Raw genomic sequence first — 20,341 nt, forward strand, 5'->3', positions numbered from 1 at the left:
ATTCTCAAAACAGTAAGTCCTACCACTTGTTCTATCACAAACTTATTTTGGGCAAGTCACTCAAGCCCTCGATAGGTAAGATAGTCCCTGAAAGCATTCCAGCCAAGTCCACCCCAGGAGGGAGCCGCCGCATGGAAGGACAGAGCTGAACATGCCACTCAAAGGAAAAGCACTTAGAACCACTCTAGTCAGTCTTCTCTGATTTTATTACAGGGCAGGTTGAGGACAGGGAAGGGAAGTGGCAGAGGAGTGACAGGAGGGCAGCCAGGGGCCCTCTCCTACCCTGAGCCTCAAGGCCTGGTGGGGGACAGGAACTACAGAGGCATCAGATGAGGCCTCAGAAAGCGCAGGCCACCAGCATTTTCCATGGGACCAGGCTGGCTCCATGCGGAACTGACTCTCCCAGAGCAGCGGGAGAAGGGTTCGCGTGGGCTCCCCTGCCCTCCCACCAGTCCCTGACAGGATAGGGGAGGCGCAGAGAACATCAGGTGCCCTCCCTCCCCTAAGGGGCATGGGGGATGGGGGCACTTCCTCTCAGGACACAGGGAGCCTGGCTGAGCTGGCTGGCTCATGCCTGGCCTGGAGGTCAGAGGGGAGTGAGACACTCTGGTTTAAAAGGCCTTCCTTTCCATTTTGGGGAAAACAGGCAGGGAGAGAGGCGATGGTGCTGTGCCAAAAAACACCCCCAAATCCAGACGCAGGCTTTGGAGCCACATGTGGGTTTGAATCTGAACTCTACCTGGCTGAGTGACCCTGGGCAAGTCACTTCACCTCCCTGAGACTCAAGTTTCATCAAGATGGGAACAATGAGCATCTGCCTCACAAGCTTGTCATGAGGATTAAGTGAGAAAGTGCATGTAATATTAGCAACGATTGGATAATACAAAATTAAGAACAAGGTTGGGCGTGTGGCTCACGCCTGTAATCCCAGCAATTTGGGAGGCTGAGGCGGGTGGATCACCTGAGTTCAGGAGTTCCAGACCAGCCTGACCAATATGGTGAAACCCCAGCTCTACTAAAAATACAAAAATTAGCCGGGTGTGGTGGCATGCACCTGTAATCCCAGCTACTAGGTAGGCTGAGGCAGAATTGCTTGAACCAGGGTTGGGGGCGGGGGTTGCAGTGAGCCAAGATCACGCTGTAGCACTCCAGCCTGAGTGACAGAGCAAGACTGCATCTCAAAACAATACAAAACAAAACTCAGAACAAGACTGGCTGGGGAAGGCTCAGTGAACACGCCCAAGGCAAGCGGGGTAACTCGGCGAATAGAAGGCCCAGGAGTGGCTGCAGAGATGTCTGCCTTCCTTCCTCTGCTGCCAGGTTTAAGAGTGAGCCCCGGGTGGGGTGAGGGGGTGGGGAGAGAACTGGGGGCTGGGGAGGGGGCAGCCTGACTTCAAGGCCTTAATGAAAGAGTGTAGGTGCGCCTGTGGGCCTGCGTGGAGAGGATGGGACAGTGCTGGGGGGTGGTGGATCCTCTGAGGACTGTTTTTAAAAAGCTGAAGAGGAGAAGGAAGAGAGAACTATTTCTTCCCATAGGTGCAGCTGCAAAGACATCAAGCTGGACCCATCGAGGATTTCGGATTCAGCCATCATGGGGCTGCTGCTGGGGAAGCCACTGCCCCTCCTTTCTCCTCAGCACTGGGGTTATAAAAAAATACCTACAAACCATGAGAAAGTTTGTATAAAAACACTTTTCTGCACATATAAAAAGAAAGACTGGCCATGGTCAGTGGCTCAGGACGTGGACCAAAGTCCCAAGAGTGGCCAAGGGGAGTCCGTGGTGCCCCAGTGGTAGAAGAGCTAGCCTGGGGCACCCCTGGTTGCCGGACAGCGCCGGCTCTGGAGAAGGCTGTGGTCTTTGGCCGGGCTGTGCTTCTGTGGATGCGAGGTCTGAGGGGCAGGAGGGGCGGCAGAAGCGCTGGCTCCCGCAGTCCTGCGGAGACCCTGTGCTAAGGTAGGTGGTGGGAGTGCTTTGGCTCTAGGCCTCAGGAACCCCCTTAGTGCGCCCCATTGCTAAAGGCAGAAGCCCCTTCACAGTAAACTTCCCCAGACATCTGGTCAGTGGCGTGGTCAGGGAAGCCGCAGGGGGTCCAGTCTGATTTCCGCTTCAATGGAGGGTTCTGCCCAGAGGCTCCAGAAGACTGGCTCCTGCTGAGACCGACCCCAGCTGGGGACATCAGGCACAGGAGGGCAGCCCAGGGTGTGGCCAGGAACGAAGGCTCTAGATAAACAGGAGAGCCGCTTTGGAAGCCTGGCCCCTCCTGGCTGGGGCTTCTGGATGTTTCCTGTGGGAAGGGCTGAAAGCAAGGAGAGGGTGGTGGCCCTGTCTTCCTAGCCTGCTCCTCCTTCCATTCTTCACCCAACAAGGGCCTAGACTGTGCGGCTCACTGGAAGAGGTCCAGAGAGTTCACCCAGGCCCTGATCTGGGGGTGCCAAGCAGCTTTCCAGAGCCAAATGGGTAGGGAGAGCGGAGAGTGACAGTCAGAGCTAGAGGTTCCTCTGCCCAGCCAGCCCAGGCACCCCTTGTCTACCCGCCACCATGGAGCCAAGGCTGTGATGGCCACCCTCAGTGGAGCTTGTACCCCCCAAGGCAGCCTAGGCGTGGGGTGGGAGTGGGCGGCATCTGCAGTCTGAAACAGGCTGAGGAACACTCTGGCTCTGGGGCGCGGGGGCCTGTGCATCAGATCCCGTCTGGCCCCGCAGGCACTCTAGGGCTGGAGGAGGGGCAGGCCACGCCGGAGTCCCTCCTTCAGGAACTGCATGTAGGTGGCCGTGGATGGGTCTTCAAAGGTGGATGAGAAGCTGAAGAGATGGCTCTCGACTTCCTCGGGCTTCATGGAGGTGATGTCCAAGAAGTAGTTGGCATTGATGTGGTGGACCTGGGAGAAGGGCTGGGTGAGGAGAGTGGGATGGAGGGGGCCCCCAGGCTCCCCGTGCCCTCTGCTCTGTGGGGAGAAGCAGGGACGCTATCAGGCCTTGACTGTCCTTGTCTGAAGTGATGGTGGGCAGGCAGTGCTGCTGTAAGCCCTCGCCAGCACCCGACACCACCTCATCACCCTGTGTCTGACGAGGGGCACCTCCCTGCCTTGCCTACCAGGTGAAAACCCAACACTTTCCAACATCACCTCTTCACTAGCCCTCTGCCTCCGCCCCCCGAATGACCTCTCTCCTCTGTTCCTGTGGCCCCGGACTCCATCCTGAACTCCGTGCTCACTTCTCTCACTGGGGCCTCACGCACCACGGGCCTCTCCTTTGGCTTCTCGCTCCAGACAGTGAGCTCTTTCAGCACAGGGCCATGTCTTTATCTTTGTGCCTGGCACAGAGTAGGTGCCCAGCAGATGAACAGACGAATGAATCAGCATTCAACCAACATTCATATGAGTGGGAGGCCTGGTTCTCCCAAGCAGTTCCCCGACACCATCTCATCACCCTGTGCCTGGAACAGCCGATGCCTTCTGCCTGGTGCCCCTTCCTTTGCACCGAGCCCTCACTGGACACCTCGCCCGTGCCAGCCCCTGCTCCTGACCTGCTCCCGTCCTAAGATCCTGAGGAAGCTGACCTCCTCCTATGGCCCTGGGTCCCACACTAACCATGCCTTGGGACTTAAAGGATAAGGGGTCGCTTTGATCAGAAGAGCTGGAGATCTGAGGCTCGAGGGCAGGCCTTGGTTCAAAGCCAGCTGCACTTAATTAACTGCAACATTTGTCCAGTCTCTGAAGTTTTCTAGGCCTCTTTCCTTGTTTATAAAATGGGCATTCATGATTATCCGTCTCCCAAAGCTGCTGTGAGGCCCCCGTGAGGAGACTTGCTGAGTGCTAAGGGCCCTTAGGGAGAGGTGGGGTCTTGAACCTTGGCTCAGGGCCCTCTCCTGGTCTTCTCTGTCACAAGGTCCGGCTACTCCCTCTCCTTCCATCCCAGGACTGGCTGCCATGGTCCAAGGCAAGCCTTCCCTTCCAGGCCGTGTTTCTAGCCAGGTGCTGACTCTGCCTCGGGACTATGCTCGCTGCTGTACAGCCCCCGATGACCAACACCTGCATCACGATTCCTGTTTCTACATGGGGACAACTGAGGCTTAGACTGGGTAAGAGACCAGCTTGAGGCTTTGCAGCCAGGAAGTGGCAGGGCCAGACCCGAAACCCGATGAAGCCTGCACACCCAGGCCCCCTGCTGGTTGCTCCCTGGGCCCCGTGGGGTCTGGGTGAGGGTGCCTACCACGGTGCCATTGGGCAGGCAGATCATCATCTCCACCGGGAAGCTGTACTTCTCCAGGTGCAGGCCAGCCAGCTTCTGATGGGACGGGTTCTCCTGGTTGTTCTGTGGGGACAGTTGCATACTCCTGATGCCGTGGCCCCCACCACTGTTCGGGAGGCTCCTGTTCCGCCCACCTGCCGGCTCACCTGCAGCTCCTCCAGCTCCTTCACCAGGGACCAGGTGCTGATGAAGCTCTCGTTGAGCAGGGTGAGGATGGGCGAACTTTCCAGGACAGTCTCCCGGAGAGTCCGCCCTGAACCTGTGCAGGAAGAGGAAAAAGCTGGAAGACAGAAGTGTGAGGCACCCCCACATCTTGCTGGGGTGCAATTTTGCTTTGGGGAGACCTTACGGGCTGCAGAAGTCTCTGCACCCAGGTGAAATAACAGATTCAAAGAGCCTGAGGCAGAGTAGGTACTGAATAAATGGTAGTTGGAATTAACATCCATAATACACCCGCATCCTGGGCTGAGATTAGGGTTAGGGGTTCTACCTGGCCCCGGGGACTTGCAGACAGTGACAGCTTCTTAAATCCAGTGAACATTCTGTGTCCCAAGGCCTTTGCACAGGCTGTTCCTCTACCTGGAACACTCCATCTGGTCATGTGACAAACTCCTACTCATCCTTCATAGTCTCAGCGTAAATATCACTGTCTTCACAAAGCCTTCCTTGACCCCCCGTTATACACTCTGGTGCCACTCTGGACTGTCCCCTGTAGAACACTCACCGTGCTTGTACTGACTCATTTGGTGTCTGCCTTTGCACTGTGTCTCCCCCTTTGAGGGCAGGGACCCTTTCTGACTTCCTCACTGTGGGACGCCAGCACCCAGTCCACTGCTACACTGATGGCTGACAGGGTGAGGGCGGGGCACTGTTTCATTCATCTTTGTGCCCATCCAAAGAACTTTGCATCTAGGTCTCTGGTGAATTTTCTGAATAAATTAACGCAAGACCAGCCTCTGGCCTGATTTTCCCTCTTACATGTATATAAGTGTATATACACTTAGACTTCACAGTGTATGCAGCACTTTCACCCCCATGTCCACAGCTCTGAGAGGTAAGTGTATTATCCCTTCTTACTATTGAGAAAACTGAGGCTCGGGGAGGGGAAGACACTTGGTCAAGGTTACCGAGCTGACAATGGCTGAGTTTGAACCCAGCCTGCCAGGGCCCTTTCTTCAGCATCTGGTAGCTCCCACTGGGCTCAGCACAGAAACTCCCAGGCCCTCACCCCACGCCCCTACCCTGGGCAGTCCCCCACCCCACACCCCTACCCTGGGCAGTCCCCCACCCCACACCCCTACCCTGGGCAGTCCCCGGGGCCCTCATGACTCAACAGGAGAGTCCCATTGGTTTCAGAGTCTCCGGTACCCAACAAGGTGTAGACTTTCCCCCCTGCTCCCCTTAGATTCAGCCGGGCCCCTCACCTCAGCAGGACTGGTCGTCCAGGGCCCCCCACAGCAGGATCGAGTGCACCAGCTTGTTCTCAGCCTTGGCTCGGTCGAAGGCCTCAGTGAACGGCAAGTAGGAGACCTGGGGCCACGCCGAGACAGAGAGAAGCCATCATCAAAGCGGCCAGGGTCCCACTCGGGCTGTGAGTCTGTAGTGTGTGCAAGTATGTGTGTGTGTATATATGTGAGTTTGTGTGTAGGCATATCTGTGTGTGTACATGTTTGTGTATATGTACATTTGTATGTGTATGTATATGTTTGTGTATGTTTGTATATATGTGTGTGTATATATGTTAGTGTGTTTGTATGTGTGTGTGAAGGGGGTGCTGCTGAGCCAGGGGATGGATGTCTCCTCCAAGTTCTATTTATTATTATTATTTTCATTTATTTTTTCTTTGAGATGGAGTCTCACTCTGTTGCCCAGGCTGTAGTGCAGTGGTGCAATTATAGCTCATTGCAGCCTTGAACTCTTGGGCTCAAGCAGTCCTCCTGCCTCAGCCTCCCGAAAGGTTTAGTACTACAGGTGCGTGCTAACACCACCCCTAGGTAATTAAAAAAATTTTTTGTAGATATGGGGTCTCGCTATGTTGCCCAGACTGCTCTTGAACTCCTGGCCACAAGTGATTCTCCACCTCAGCCTCCCAAAGTTTTGGATTATAGGCATGAGCCATTGCACCTGGCCTCTTCCTCTAACTTCCAAATGGCAGCAGGGAAGCCCCACTGGCACACGCTGGGCACAACAGTGAGACAGCCTCAGTAGCAAGCCCTGAACACACACCAGCACCTGTGCCCAGCTGCTGCTCCACAGCTCCCAGCCTCTGCCCGTGCAGCCTGACCCTGGCCTTCACCCTGCCCAGCCTCACCTTCTTGAAGGGGTACATGGCCACCTCCAGGCGCCGGGCAGCCTCCTCCCAGCTCAGCTCCTGCTGCCACTTGATCTCCTCAAACACAAACTGCAGGGACTCCCCAGAGGGCAGGTGGCTGTCGATCACGCTGCCATCCTCATCCAGGATCACCGAGGGCACTGAGGGGCCCATGGCCTCCAGCTCCATCTGGGCCAGAGGTCAGTGGTGGGGGGAAGGCTCAGAGATGGGCAAGAATCCTCAGGGGCTCCCTGAGAGACCCTCCAAGATGCTCCACTCATTGCAGAGGAAGGGCGGGGCCCTGCAGCGAGCCCACCTGGATGGGAGCCTACTGTGCGCTCACCTGGGGTATGTAGCCGATGTCCACCTCCATGTTGCTGCTTTCACTGGCCCCATAAAGCCACTCCATGTCCACATTCAGAGACCTGGGGATGGCCAGGGCAGAGTGACACCATCATCAAAGGCCATTATCTGTGTCACACTTTATCTCACATAATACCTGCAACTGTCTCCATTTTCCAGATGAGGACACAGGCTTCTCAAGGTGAACACCTGCTCTCAGAGCCACTGGGATTCTGGCTGCAGAGTCCTGGCCCTCTCTCCACCAGGCTGCCCCTTCCTAAGGCACTGGAGCCACTTCACTGTCCGCCGGCCCTGCCCCTCACAATCCACAAAGGGCCTGCACAGCCATGGCCCGTGTATTCTCCAGGACCCTTCGAGGCAGAGAGATGGCCAGTGCCTCACGGTGGGTCACAGGGTGGGGCAGGAATGAAAGTGAGCACCGTGGTCCCTGCACAGGCCTCTGGTGGGCAGCAGGAAATCTGAGCCGAGCAGTGCAATCTGCAGGTCCGCCGCACGGGGGAGCCCCAGCACTGACAAACCACCACCTCCGCAGCAGGTGGTGCAGAGGGCAGAGCTAGGTACCCCCTGGGGGTCAGCAGTCCCTGATGCCTGGTCCTCAGACATGAGCCCAGGAGCAGCTGGTCCTGGAGCTGGTCACTGCCTCTCTCCTTCTGTCCCATACAGTCCAGGCCCCCTCCTCAATAACCCCGGGTTGGAGGCAGGTGTGCACAGCCTGAGGGCTGGTACTTTGACTGGGAAGCCCCTGCTCTGCCCACCCTGGGGAGGGAGGGAAGCCATCCCCACTCCTAGGGGCAATTTTCTCCTCCCATGTCATCCCAACCATCCTCTCACGCCTGCCCTGTGGGTGAAATAGGCCAGGAGTCAGTCTCCCATCTGGCAGATGAGGAAAGAGGCTTACAGAGGGCCAGGGCCTTGCCCACAGCCACACGGCCAGTGGGTGCCACAGTTGAGACGTAACTGCAGACCTCCTGGCTCCCAGCCAGGCCTTATCCCTGTAGAGCGGTCACTCAGGCCCACTAGGTGGCCACTTGCTATCAGTTAGGAATCTGGACAGCCTTGAAGCCAGGGCCTCCTGGGTCCTCTACTCTGCTGACAGGTGGCCAGCCCTGAGGAGGTGAGGCAGGCGGGTAGCTGGTGCAGCACTGTCCCGGAAGCCTCTCCGGGGCTCTGCAGCAGTGGAGGGCCTGCCCTCAGCTTTTGCATGTGCTGTTCCTCTGCCTAGCGAAACCCTCAGAGCCCCTTGCCTCTACTGAGATGACCCTCTTCTTCTGAGAAGCCTTCCTGGACCCCACAGCTGGGTCCCTGCCTAGCTGCTGGCCTTCCCCTTGGTGGCACGCACAGGCTGCGATTACAGCTCTGACTAGGGCCTGTCAGCAGTGTGAGGGCAGGGAGGCCCAGCTTCAGGAAGAGTCTATGGGCTGCTGCACTGGGTCCCAGGCACAGAGGTGGAGGGCCAGGCCACGGGGTGCCTGGGAAGAGCTGGTGGGTGATCAGCTCATCCTCTTGCCTGCCTCATGCCGCCGCCTCCACGCCAGCCCCACGAGATGGGCTCTGGGGAGCAAAGGAAGGGGCAGAGGCAGAAGCGGCCCCTAGGCTCCTGGAGCTGGGGAGCAGGACAAGCTGTAGGAGGGAGCCAAGGCTGGGCCGAGGTCAAGCTCCCACCTGTGGTTGGGCACGAAGAGCCGGAAGTCGCGCACGTGGGTGGCGTCTTTGGAGAGGATGATGTGGCCGGTGAACTGACCCGGGGAGAACCAGAAGGGGAAGTCAGGTGGCTCGCTGAGCTGGAACTCGGCGTGGATCCTGTGTGAAGGGAATCTCCTGCACCAGAGCTGCCCACCTTCTCCCCAGGAGCCCGGGAAGCCTTGGCCAGACTCATCAGGGAGAGGAGGCTGAGTGTGTGGCTGGAGGTGGATGGGCCAGGGGGCAGCAGCGAGGCCCTCCAAATGCTGCTTGTCCTTCGAGGCCCAGGTCACATGTCCCTCCTCCAGAAGCCCTGCCTGGACCCCCTCCCTGAGCCCCCACAGCTTCTGGAGGGCATGTGTGACTGGATGTCCTTCCCACTTCTGTGTGGATGGCACAGCCATGGCTACTAGCCCCGTGCCAAGCAAGTTCCACAGCTTTTTCTTTCGGAACCCTTATATGCCCTACGAGGAAGTCATCAGCACCCCGATCCACAGGTGAGAACACTGAGGCTCAGGGAGCCAAAGCTGCTTCCCCGAGATGGCAGGGGTAGGAGAGACAGAGTTGGGGGGCTCAAGCCAGGCCCTCCCCTCTGGGCGCTAAACCGGCTGTGCCTCCCGGAAGCTCCAGGCTGGCCTGTGTGGCCCACTCACCGGAACATCACGGTGTAGTAGAAGTCACTGATGGCAGTCAGGCAGGCCACGGCCCCCTGAGGGGCAAAGCGGGTCTTCACAAAGGGCCGAGGGTGGAACATGCTCAGGAGCCGGTGGATGATGACCTGGGGGCGGTGGGAGGCATGTGTTGGCTTGCTGGGTCCCGCTGAGCCTGGATCCACTGGGGTGGGGGTCAGCCCAGACCCAAAGGCCCAGGGTCCCCATGGGGAGGAGGCAGGTCCAGAGGGAGGCAGGAGAGCAGGTGGGGCAGGCCTGGCACTGGGGTCCAGGCGCAAACAGAGGGGTGGTCACTCCTGGGCTGGGGCAGAGGGCCTCAGGTCGCACCCCGGCTGTCCTCACCTCCTTGCCCTTGGGCGGCGGCGGATAGAAGCGGTTGTTGGATAGGTAGCCAGTGAACACGCTCAGCTCACTGGGGATGATCCACCAGGGCTCGCCCAGCTCCTGGCCTGGCGGGGGAAGGAAGGGCTGGAAGTGGCGGGCGGAAAACACTGCACTTGGCGAGGCTGCGGCCGTCCAGTTTCGGAGGCCGGACAGGGCGAGGCGGGAAACCTGGGGCAGGGGAAAGCGAAGCTCCAGATATCTAAGAACCATGACTCTGGGGCCTCGTGTCCCACATGGGTGGAGGTCTCCCTCAAGCCCTGAGCCAGCCCACACCAAGGGAGCAGATGGATCCCAGGCAGTTTCCTGCCCCAGTGATGGCCACAAGCTTAGCAATATCCCACCAGAGAGAGGCTCCTCTCCCCGCTCCAGTGCCTCTGTAGCTCACCCAGGCGCAGCCCAGGCCAGAGCCGCTCGCTCAAAGGCAGGGTTGGAATGGGGGTGGTGGGGCTCCGTGCCTCACACCATCCCGCCTCCCTCCTATGCATAAGCCCATGGGCCAGCCTTGGGAGCCACCACCCTGCCTGGCTTCCCCGGCCTTCCAGCAGCCCTGCTCTCCCTCCCCAGTCTCCGCTCCAAGTCTCCTCCCAGGGACTAATGTCCCACTGGCCAGCTCAGGATTTCGGTTTGGAGCTAAGTCCGATGAGGGTGGTGGCCAATCATGTTTGAGGTGAGATCTCTAGGGTCAAGAGCAGGATGAGACCACAGGGAGTGGGAAGGAAGGCCTCCCCCAGAAGGGCCCTGCCTTAAGTACAGACTGCCCCACCTTGGGCAAAAGGCCTTCCCTAAGCCCGAGTCCTCATCAGTGACCTGCCTCGCCTCTGACAAGCTGATGGCTTGAAGAGGACGCTCAGAGACCACAGAGCTGTCTACACATCAACCAGCATTTGAGGAACAGCAGGTTCCCTCTCCTGTCCCCACCTCCCTGGCAGCAGGAGCTCAGGCTTGGTGGGAGGTGGGAGGAAAGCAGTGCAGGGAGCTCCCGTGGAGAGAGATTGAACAGGCAGTTCTCAAGGCAGAGCTGGCTATGCGGGGCCAGGCCGAGCCCGCCCTGCTGGGTCCTGCTTGTAGGCTGGCCACCCCCTGCAGGGGACCTGCCAGAGATGGGTGCTGGGCTCGGTGGGGCTCTGCTCGGGGGCCAGGGCTGGGGGTGCTGTTCCTGCCTCACCCCAGTTCTTGCTGTCTGTGGGGACTCATCTGCTCAGATCAGCCCATCACTGCCAAACCCGTAGAGATGGGTTCCCCACCTCCTTCTGTGGAAGGTCAAGCCGTTTCGACCACTTCCTGGACTCCTGCCTATCTGCTGCACTCTCTCTCCTTGGCTGAGAAGAACACGTTTATTCATTTGTTCATTCCACAAAATGTTTTCTGCACCTAATGTATAGGAAGTTTCTCTCGGAGTACACCGTGCAGCCTGTCTTCTTGGAACTTATAGTGGGAGATGGCAAGTAAACAGGAACCAAAATGGGCAGTGCCCTTCCCTGTGAGCTCCTCCTTGGAATTCCCGTCCCTGCCTGAACCTCCAGCGATGAGGTTAAGAAAGCGGCTCCCAGCAGGGCGCGGTGGCTCACGCCTATAATCCCAGCACTTTGGGAGGCCGAGGTGGGAGGATCAATCAGGAGATCGAGACCATCCTGGCCAACATGGTGAAATCCCGTCTCTACTAAAAATACAAAGAAATTAGCCAGGCGTGGTGGCGGACACCTGTAGTCCCAGCTACTTGGGAGGCTGAGGCAGAATTGCTTGAACCCGGGAGGTGGAGCTTGCAGTAAGCTGAGATCGTGCCACTGCACTCTAGCCTGGGCGACAGAGTGACACTCCATCTCCAAAAAAAAAAGAAAGGAAGAAAGGGGCTCCCCAGCACTGCTTGCCTGGGCTGGGCCAGGTGGCAATTCCGCCACAGGCACCAGCCTCATGGTCATTCCCGAGTTTCTTTTGCCATGTGGCCGCCAGGCTCTAGAGTTGGGCACTGCCAAGGGGCTGCTGCTGGGCGGTGGACATCCAACATCCCCTGGGGAACTCAACTTCAACATGTGCAGACTGACCTCATTCTCTGCCCCCTTCTCCCTCCCCCGCTACAGTTCCCATCTGGGCGAGCAGCCCACCATGCCCCTGGTCACCGGCCAGAAGCTTGAGTCATCCAACTCCTGCCCACCCATTGTCCATGAGGAGCTGCTCCCTGCCCTTTCTTCCTTCCCCAGCATCCTCCAGGCTGCCCTTACTCTCCATCTCCTCTCCCTCGCCCGTCCAGAACTGGTCTTCTTGCCTCCATTTCTCCCCATTCTTCCCATGCCCCATCCCTGGCCTGGAAAGCCCAGGTCTCATGAGGAGGTTGTCTTATTTAAAATCTGCTTGGTGTTCAGCCGCCACAGAATGAAGGCCAAAGGCAGGCAACAAGGCCCTTAGTGGGGTCTGGCACCTTCTCTCCTGGCCACACTGACCAGGATGCCCCTGCGTGGGTCCTGCATTCCTCCTGGGCCCAGCCACACCAGCCACCTGGCCTCGGTGACCAGCCTGGCACTCCTGCCTTCAGGACTCTGTTCGTACTGAAGGGGCGTTGGCTGAGATGAAAAGGCTGGGTCGGTGTGGGCTGGGCACAGAGAGGCAGTGTTCCTGGCACGGGGAACCACGTGTGAGAAGGCTCCTAGTTGGAAGAAAGCCTGGGGATTTAGAAGGAAGGAAGTCTGGTGTGGTTGGAACAGAGGAAGCCCACAGAGGGGAGGGGAGTGGGAGACAGTGCAAAAGGGCAGGCAGGGGCTGAGGCAGCTCCATCCTGCAATGCGCTCAGGACCCTGTCCAAAGGGCCTCGGGCTGGGGAGGGGCTGGCAAGGAGAACATCTATCCACCTCCTACCTCCACCTTCTCAGGTGCCCTCCCCACCCCATAGCCCTCTGCTGGGGACCAAACCTCAGGTCTAGATCATCAGAGTTCAACAGAGTACCTATCAGGAGGCAGGCATCAGGCTATACCCTAGGGGGAAGAGATGGATGTGCGGGAAGTAATCACCATAGTATGTGGGACAGCTGCACTAACAGGGTCTCTACTGCACTGCTGCTTCCTCCGAGACCCCCCACCTGCGCTCAGTCACCCTGCTGAGCCCTCCTCATCCTCTTCCTGCAGTCTACCAGATGTCACTTCCTCTAGGAAGTCACCCCAGATTCCCCCATCTGGGGTGAAGACTAATGCTTCTCTCTCCTGCTCCCCCAGCAGGCTATATGCCTGGACAGCAGGGACAACATCACAGCCACATGGACCTCCAGGGCCTGGCATGGGGCCTGGCTCCAGTGGGCACACAGAGGGCAGAGGAAAGAAAGATGAATGGAGCAGAAACTCATCCTCAGGAGACGGATGCACACAGATGATCCCACTGCCTGTGGTCCCCTACTCACCCCTAGGAAGCCATCTTTGCTTTTGGTCATGGTCTCCGGGAGCAGAGGCTGGAATCGGGCTTCTATGGTGAGTGTCTCCTCGCTAGGGTCAGGGGGCAACTCCTCCTCCTCGTAGCTGGCCGCAGGAGTTGACCCTATGAGACACAGATCATCGGAGGAGTACTGCCCTTACGCTGCAGAGCTCAATTCTCCCTGGTCATCCACACTAGCTGGTGATTAACTCAGCCAGGCACGGGGTGGGGGTAGCTGGGGTGTTAACAGTTAACAATCACCAGAGTAACGACCAGTGTATCACATTTTAGTTTCAGGATAGCCCAGGGAGGCAGATAATGACATTACCAACTCCATTTGACAAATAAGAAAGTGAAGGTTCAGAGAGGTAAAGTCACTTCCCCAGGTTACATAGCTAGATGGTGGAGGAATCGAGATTGAAACCCAGGCTTGTTTTACTTGAAACCCATGACCAACCATGACCCTTTTCTGGGTCTTCTGGGACTGAGAGGAACTCAGTCAAGGGAACCAGAGTAATGAATGAAGCAAGAAACAGAAACAGGCTCTTTGGTGTCATAGGGAGAGCACTGGTTTGGGAGTGAGGAGACCCACTTTCCCCTACTGTTTTGGAAGGAAGGGGAACTGCCCCGGCTGCAGGAGGGGCTGGACTGGCAGTGGCTAGATTTTATTTCTTGGATCTTTTCCGGCTCAGAGATCTGGCAAGTCTGTAACCTTCCCAGTGTGGAAGGATTCATTTTGAAGGGCTAAGGGAGAAATGACGCCTATTTCAAAAGGGGTGAGTAATAGTCACCGGTAACAAAATGAAGCCGGTGGGGGTTGGGGGTGGGTCTTGTCCTGTCTGCCCTCTCAGGGCAGGGTAGTGGTACAGAGATGATGCCTGGCATTTGCTGACTGAATGGCTAGCAGGCTGAACGATGCATTAAAGCCGTTCTCAACCAGAAGTCCTCAAAATCACCCAGGATGCCTTTAAACTACAGATGCTCACAACCCACCTCAGACCTACTAAATCAGAATCTGCAGGGGTGGGAGTCTGGAAACTGCCCTTTTAACAAGCGCTCCCTGCTGCTCCTGATGCAAATCCCTATTCTGAAGCATCACTTATTTCTATATTTGTAAGTCAATGCAATAAAACTTTCCAAAACGCAATTTAGAAACCCAAGAAGAAAGGAGCAACAGGAATATGCAGGGTTATTAGTCGGCCTTGCTTATTCAATTATTTTACTGATATCACAGATAAATATTAATAATAATGATTCCCAAGGCAGCTCATGCCTGTAATCCCAGCACTTTGGGAAGCCGAAGCTGGCGGATCACCTGAGGTTAGGAGTTCAAGACCAGTTCATGACCAACATGATGAAACCCCATCCCAGGCCGGGCGCAGTGGCTCACGCCTGTAATCCCAGCACTTTGGGTGGCTGAGGCGGGTGGATCACGAGGTCAGGAGATCAAGACCATCCTGGCTAACATGGTGAAACCCCGTCTCTACTAAAAATACAAAAAACTAGCCGGGCGTGGTGGCGGGTGCCTGTAGTCCCAGCTACTCGGAGGCTGAGGTGGCAGAATGGTGTGAACCCGGGAGGCGGAGCTTGCAGTGAGCCGAGATCGTGCCACTGCACTCCAGCCTGGGCGACACAGCGAGACTCCATCTCAAAAAAAAAAAAAAAAAAGAAACCCCATCTCTACTAAAAATACCAAAATTAGCTGGGCATGGTGGTGCACACTGTCATCCCAGCTTACTCTGGGGGCTGAGACAGGAGAATCGCTTGAACCCAGGAGGCAGAGGTTGCAGTGAGAGTGAGCCGAGCACTCCAGCCTGGGAGACAGAATAAGACTCCGTCTCAGAAAAAAAACAAAAAACAAAAACAACACAATAATAATAATGATTCCCCCACCACCTAGCTGTATGATCTGGGGAAGGGACTTCACCTCTCTGAGCCTTTACTTTCTCATTTGTCAAATGGAGTTGGTAATAATGTTATTAATTATAATAATAATACTCAGCATTTTACAGCCCTTTGGCTTTTTAATGAAAACTTTTATTTCCTGACTTAAGAGTAACATTTGCCCATTATAGGCAATTTGTAAAAATTTTAAGGGATAAGGCAGAAAATTAAACACACTCATAACTCTACCAAATAGAACTAGTTGGCTCCATTTCCTGCTTGGATTTGATTTCCCCCCTTTGATTTCTCAAAACTTGGTCCGTTTTTGCATTCACAGCCTAGAGGTAATGGGGGGAATTCTTTCACCCTGCTGGAGAAAAAGATTTCTGTGCAAAAAATTAAAAGTGAGCCTCAAGCCCAGCAAGCTTTGCTAACATGTCATTATGAGAGAACTCTCACTCTGGCCACATAAAAGGACAAAGAGGTGGCTGTGCAAATGCTCAGAAGTGTATGCAAAATAAGAGGTACAGGCAAGGCCACAAGGAGACGACCTGCTTATCTGCCCATCTGCTTTCATGACAGAACTGCCTGCCACCGAGACATCGATACACATCCACTCCAGCTCATTAGCATTTTCCATCCAACCTTTCTCCTCTAGCAGCGATCACAGGTCACCGGGCCAGCACGGAGCCAACCTACCCAATACACCCCTGAAAAACAGCAGGCCCGTGACAGTGCTTTGGAGCTTATGCACCCGAAACAGCTAGCATGTCTCTTTTGCCTTTCCCATCGATGACTGATTTACACCAGGCAATCTGGGTAACAAGTAGGTGCCGAAGATCCTAAGTTCAAGAAATGTCACAAGAAGTTGGAAGAAAATGGACACAGAGGTTGAGGTGATGGTGGGGGCAGCGAGAAAAGCATTTTATAATTCATTAGAATGTTTCAGCCCCTCATCTTTTTTTTTTTTTTGAGACGTAGTCTCGCTCTGTCACCCAGGCTGGAGTGCAGTGGCGCGATCTTGGCTCACTACAAGCTCCGCCTCCTGGGTTCATGCCATTCTCCTGCCTCAGCCTTCAGCCCCTCATCTTTAACCAAATAAATAAATAAATAATCACTGACTGCACTAGGCAAAAATGATAGCAAGAATGGAATAGGAGACCGGACACAGTGGCTCATGCCTATAATCCCAGCACTTTGGGAGGCTGAGACAGGCAGATCACTTGAGGTCAGGAGTTCGAGACTAGCCTGGCTAACATGGCAAAACCCCATCTCTACTGAAAATACAAAATTAGCCCGGTGTGGTGGTAGGCGCCTGTAATCCCAGCTCCTGGGGCGGCTGAGGCAGGAGAATTGCTTGAACCAGGGAGGCAGAGGTTGCAGTGAGCTGAGATCGCGCCACTGCACTCCAGCCTGGGAGACACAGCAAGACTCCAGCTCAACAACAACAACAAAAAGAATGGAATAGGAATCTGAAAACACCTAAGCAGAGTTTCAGATTTAGTAATAATAGTTACAGCTCCTGGCTGGGCGCGGTGGTTCACACCTGTAATTCCAGCACTTTAGGAGGCCAAGGTAGAAGGATCGTTTGAGCCCAGGAGTTTGAGACCAGCCTAGGCAACGTAGTGAGACTATATCTCTACAAAAATAGAAAAATCAGCTGAGCATGACAGCACATGCCTGTGTCCGTTACTCAGGAGACTGAGGCAGGAGGATCAACTGAGCCAGGGAAGTTGAGGCTGCACTGAGCCGTGATTGCACCACTGCACTCCAGTCTGGGTGATAGAACAAGACCCTGTCTTAAAAAAAAAAAAAAAAAAAGTTGTAGCTGTCGTCTATTGGAAATCTGCATATTCATCACTGTGCATTTCTTTTCTCTACTCCTGAAACCTGTGAGCTGGTACAGGACCCTGGAGCCAGATGGCCCCAGTTCTAGCCCTGGCTCCCCACCTTTCTAGCTTGGGAAACTGGGGAGCCTGCCTGTGTCTTAGTCTCTCAAACTATTAAACATGGGGATCATGACAGTGTCCATCTCCCAGGGCTACGGTGAGGTGTAAAGAGAGAACCCACATGAACCACTTAAATGCCTGGCACGGAGGAGGTGGCCAAGGAATGTTTTTTTTGTTTTTTTGGTTTTGCTTTGTTTGTTTTGAGACAGGGTCTCACTCTGTCACCCAAGCTGGAGTGTAGTGGTGTGATGTCAACTCACTGCAACCTCTGCCTCATGGCCTCAAGTGATCCTCCCACCTCAGCCTCCCAAGTAGCTGGGACTACAGGCATGCGCCACCACACCCAGCTAATTTCTGTATTTTTGTAGGGATGGGGTTTTGCCATGTTGGCCAGGCTGGTCTTGAACTCCTGGGCTCAAGCAATCCTTCTGTCTCCCAAAGTGTTGAGATTATAGGTGTAAGCCACCTCGCAGACCAAAGAATGTTAACTGGTATTATTGTTCACAAGTCTGAGAAAAACAGGCTCAGGGGTTGAGGGGCAGCTAGTCCAAGCCTCCACCTACAAAGTGTCAGAGCTGTGAGGAGTCCAGGGCCTCTGAGACCCCAGGGGCTTCCCTCCACTCCAGACAGCCCCTCCTGCTCAGTGAAGACACCGTGGCCAAGGCGCCCTCCTCCCCAGCCGCCAGCCTCTCCTGGTACCTGTTAGCTTCTCAGCAATGGGTTTGAACTCCTCAGGGCTGATGTACATATCCCCGTCAGTGTCCAAGGAGGAAAAGAGAAAAAGGCCATCTGTCCCCAGGGTCTTCAGCGCTGATTCCTGCTTGGGAGGAGAGACTGGGCTGGGCACCAGTTGGTGGCCTCGTCTCCTGGTCCCCAACAAGCAGTTGCTTCCGGATGGTGGGAGCCCCTCCTCCCACCATCTTCCTGAGTCCTCCCAGGGCCTCCCGGTCCATCTGTGCAAATGTCGCCTCTGAACTGACCCCAGAGCCTCCAGTCCCTCCTGGTCCCTGCTTATCCACTGTTTGGTCCGACTGCCCCTCCCAATTTGTCCCCAGCCCGCCTTAGGCCTGGTCCTGGCTGCTTGGCCCTGTTCCTCCCGCACCTTCTGTCCTCTCCTGTGTCCCCTCCTCACTGTCCCAGGGCTCCCCAGTGCCCCTTGCAGACTCTGTGGGTCCCAGCTTCACTGTGTCCAGGTCACCCCTCTGGACAGACCCCTCCAGTCTGTCCCAGCTCTACAGTGACCTCCGTTCGCCTCCTCCCCATCAGTCCGGCCCCAGGCTCCCCCACCCGCCTCCCGTGTCCCCTCCTTCTCGTGCTCCCCCCATCCGGTCCCCCTCCGCCCCCCGCCTCCCCCGCCTCGTCCCTGCCCATGTTCCCCCTGCTGCCGAGGCTCGGCCCTTCAGTCCCCGCTCCCGCGCCCCCGCCCCGGCCTGCTCGGGCCCGGACCTGCCGCGCGGCCGCCTGGGCCTCGGCGTGGCGGGCGCAGACTCGGACGGCGGCGGCGGCGGCGGCGGCCAGCAGGGCTCCGAGCAGCGCCAGGGAGCGGGCGCGGCGGCGCGGTGGCGCGGGAGGCTGCGCGGCGGGGCCGGGGCTCGGCGACCCGGGTTGGCCCGGCCGGGCCCGGCCCATGGCTGCGGCTGGCGGCAGCTGCGGGCGGCCCCCGACGCGAAGGAGCGGGGCGGGGCCGGGGGCGGGGCGGCCGGGGCGGGGCGGGGCGGTGGCAGGGACCCTGCGGGGGTCGCTGGGTCCCGGCTTCGCGGCACGGTCCGCACCCAGGGCGGGGTTGGCTACACCGGAGCGCCCAGAGGGGCTGAGCGCGTCTATGCGGTAGGGTCTGTAGTCGCGACCACCCCAGCCTCCCCAGGCCGCTTCCTGCCTCTCCGCGCCCCTTCCTATGCTTCCGTTCCCAAAGCTAAGCCAGGCCTCTGCGGCCCACTTGCCTGGCCCAACCCGGAGAGCGATTGCAGGCAGGGGACTGGGACAAAGAAGGGACTGGGGCCAGAGGCTGGGGAGAAGTCACACACCCTGTGCTCTCCTGGAGAAGGGGCGTCGAGGGCCACTGAGGCCTCGTGTCCACCTCTGCTGGCAGCCGTGTACGAGGCCAGAGACTGCTGAGGGGCATCCGTCCATCCTTACCTACAAGTTTTCTAAAAGTTCCTCTGTCATCTACAGCAAGACAAATTAAAAAGCAAGCCCAGCCCGTGTTCCCCTCATGTGCAGTTGGGGGGCCACCTTCGCAGATGCATGGGTTATGGGGATTGGCCTTGTTCCAGGCATAGCAGGTGCTGCTCTGAACTTGCACTTCTCTGGGCCCAAATTTCCTCATCTCCAGCAAGGAGGTAAAAGAGCTCCCCGACCCCCACCCTCCGAGCTCTGGCCTGGTGAGGGGAAGGCGAGGCTGTAGCCCCTCAGCAGCTGGAGCTACCAGAGGCCCTGGCTTTTCTGGAGAACAGCACGTGGCATGCTTGGAGGAGAGCCTTGGAAATAGAGGTGGGTGGAGTTGAGGACATATTTTAATGCCTGTCAATCCCCAGGAGCCTTGGTTCCTTGGGGCTCTCTTCCATTCTTTCAAAGCCCCCAGTTGCCCCGGGTGGCTCTACCTGCATTTTCTCAGACAAGGGTGGCAGCTACAGAAGCCTCTAGGCAAGAACTCTGAGCCCAGAGGTGAGCAGTGCCTGCCCTTGCGGAGCCCCACCAGCCCTCCAGCGCAGGGGCACTTGTTAGGCCTGAGGGATCCAAAGGATGCTGAGCTCCGCCTATGTGCTGGACTTGGGGCGGGGTGATTTACACTCTCACTCTGTTCTCAAGCCACCTTGTGAGGCAGAGGCTGCTTGCCTGGTTTTCAAATGAAGAAGCCTGAGCTCTGGCACCCAGGTCTACCTGGGTCCAAATCTGCCATCCTGCCTCCCGGGCTTCCCAGGGGATGGCCCAGTCAACTGAGTTGGGGGTGGGGTCCTGCCTCCACTGCCCATTCTGTTCTTTGGTAGCCAGCCATGGCAGCGCCAGGTGAGGCCTTCCCAGTGCCCATGCAGGGCGTGGCACATGGTGGGCACTCCTCAGTGTCTGTCAGATGAATGACTCCCAGGGACCTTCCAGAGTTGTGGGCCCGACCCAACCCTTGCCCTGTGCTCTGGCCCCAGTATCCTTAGAGGGGCCCACTAAGGGCCTGACATCTGGCGTTGGCTTCTGAAGGCTTCCAACTGTGCCACTTTCAACTCATTATTGCTACTGTTTGGGGACACCCTGCATATGACAGATGCTACTAGAAAACCAAATTCCATTCTATGGGAAGCAAAACTAGCCGAGCACAAAGCAGGTTAGGAGGGGAAGATTGATGAGCTAAAGCTTCTGGAAAATCAACAAAGGAAGTTTTCTTTCCCAGATAACTTTTATTTATTACGCTTGCTTTTTCTTAAAGATACAGATACCCTACTGGTCTCTGCTGCCCAGC

At 56.8% G+C, this 20,341-nt stretch overlaps 1 protein-coding gene across 2 annotated transcripts; it reads right to left on the minus strand.

Annotated features, from left to right (window-relative positions):
- Positions 1 to 187: 187 nt before the first annotated feature.
- Positions 188 to 18,574, minus strand: SELENON (selenoprotein N). Of its 2 annotated transcripts, none has more exon segments than NM_001347991.2 (12): positions 188 to 2,879; positions 4,213 to 4,314; positions 4,398 to 4,510; positions 5,676 to 5,781; positions 6,563 to 6,751; positions 6,906 to 6,987; positions 8,588 to 8,725; positions 9,259 to 9,383; positions 9,619 to 9,828; positions 13,047 to 13,180; positions 17,590 to 17,707; positions 18,337 to 18,574. In NM_001347991.2, coding segments are annotated over 12 exon segments (1,671 nt in total). In that variant the 5' UTR covers positions 18,520 to 18,574; the 3' UTR covers positions 188 to 2,708.
- Positions 18,575 to 20,341: the final 1,767 nt, after the last annotated feature.

The sequence above is a fragment of the Macaca mulatta genome, chromosome 1, assembly GCF_049350105.2.
Source record: "Macaca mulatta isolate MMU2019108-1 chromosome 1, T2T-MMU8v2.0, whole genome shotgun sequence".
NCBI classification, from domain to species: Eukaryota; Metazoa; Chordata; class Mammalia; order Primates; family Cercopithecidae; genus Macaca; species Macaca mulatta.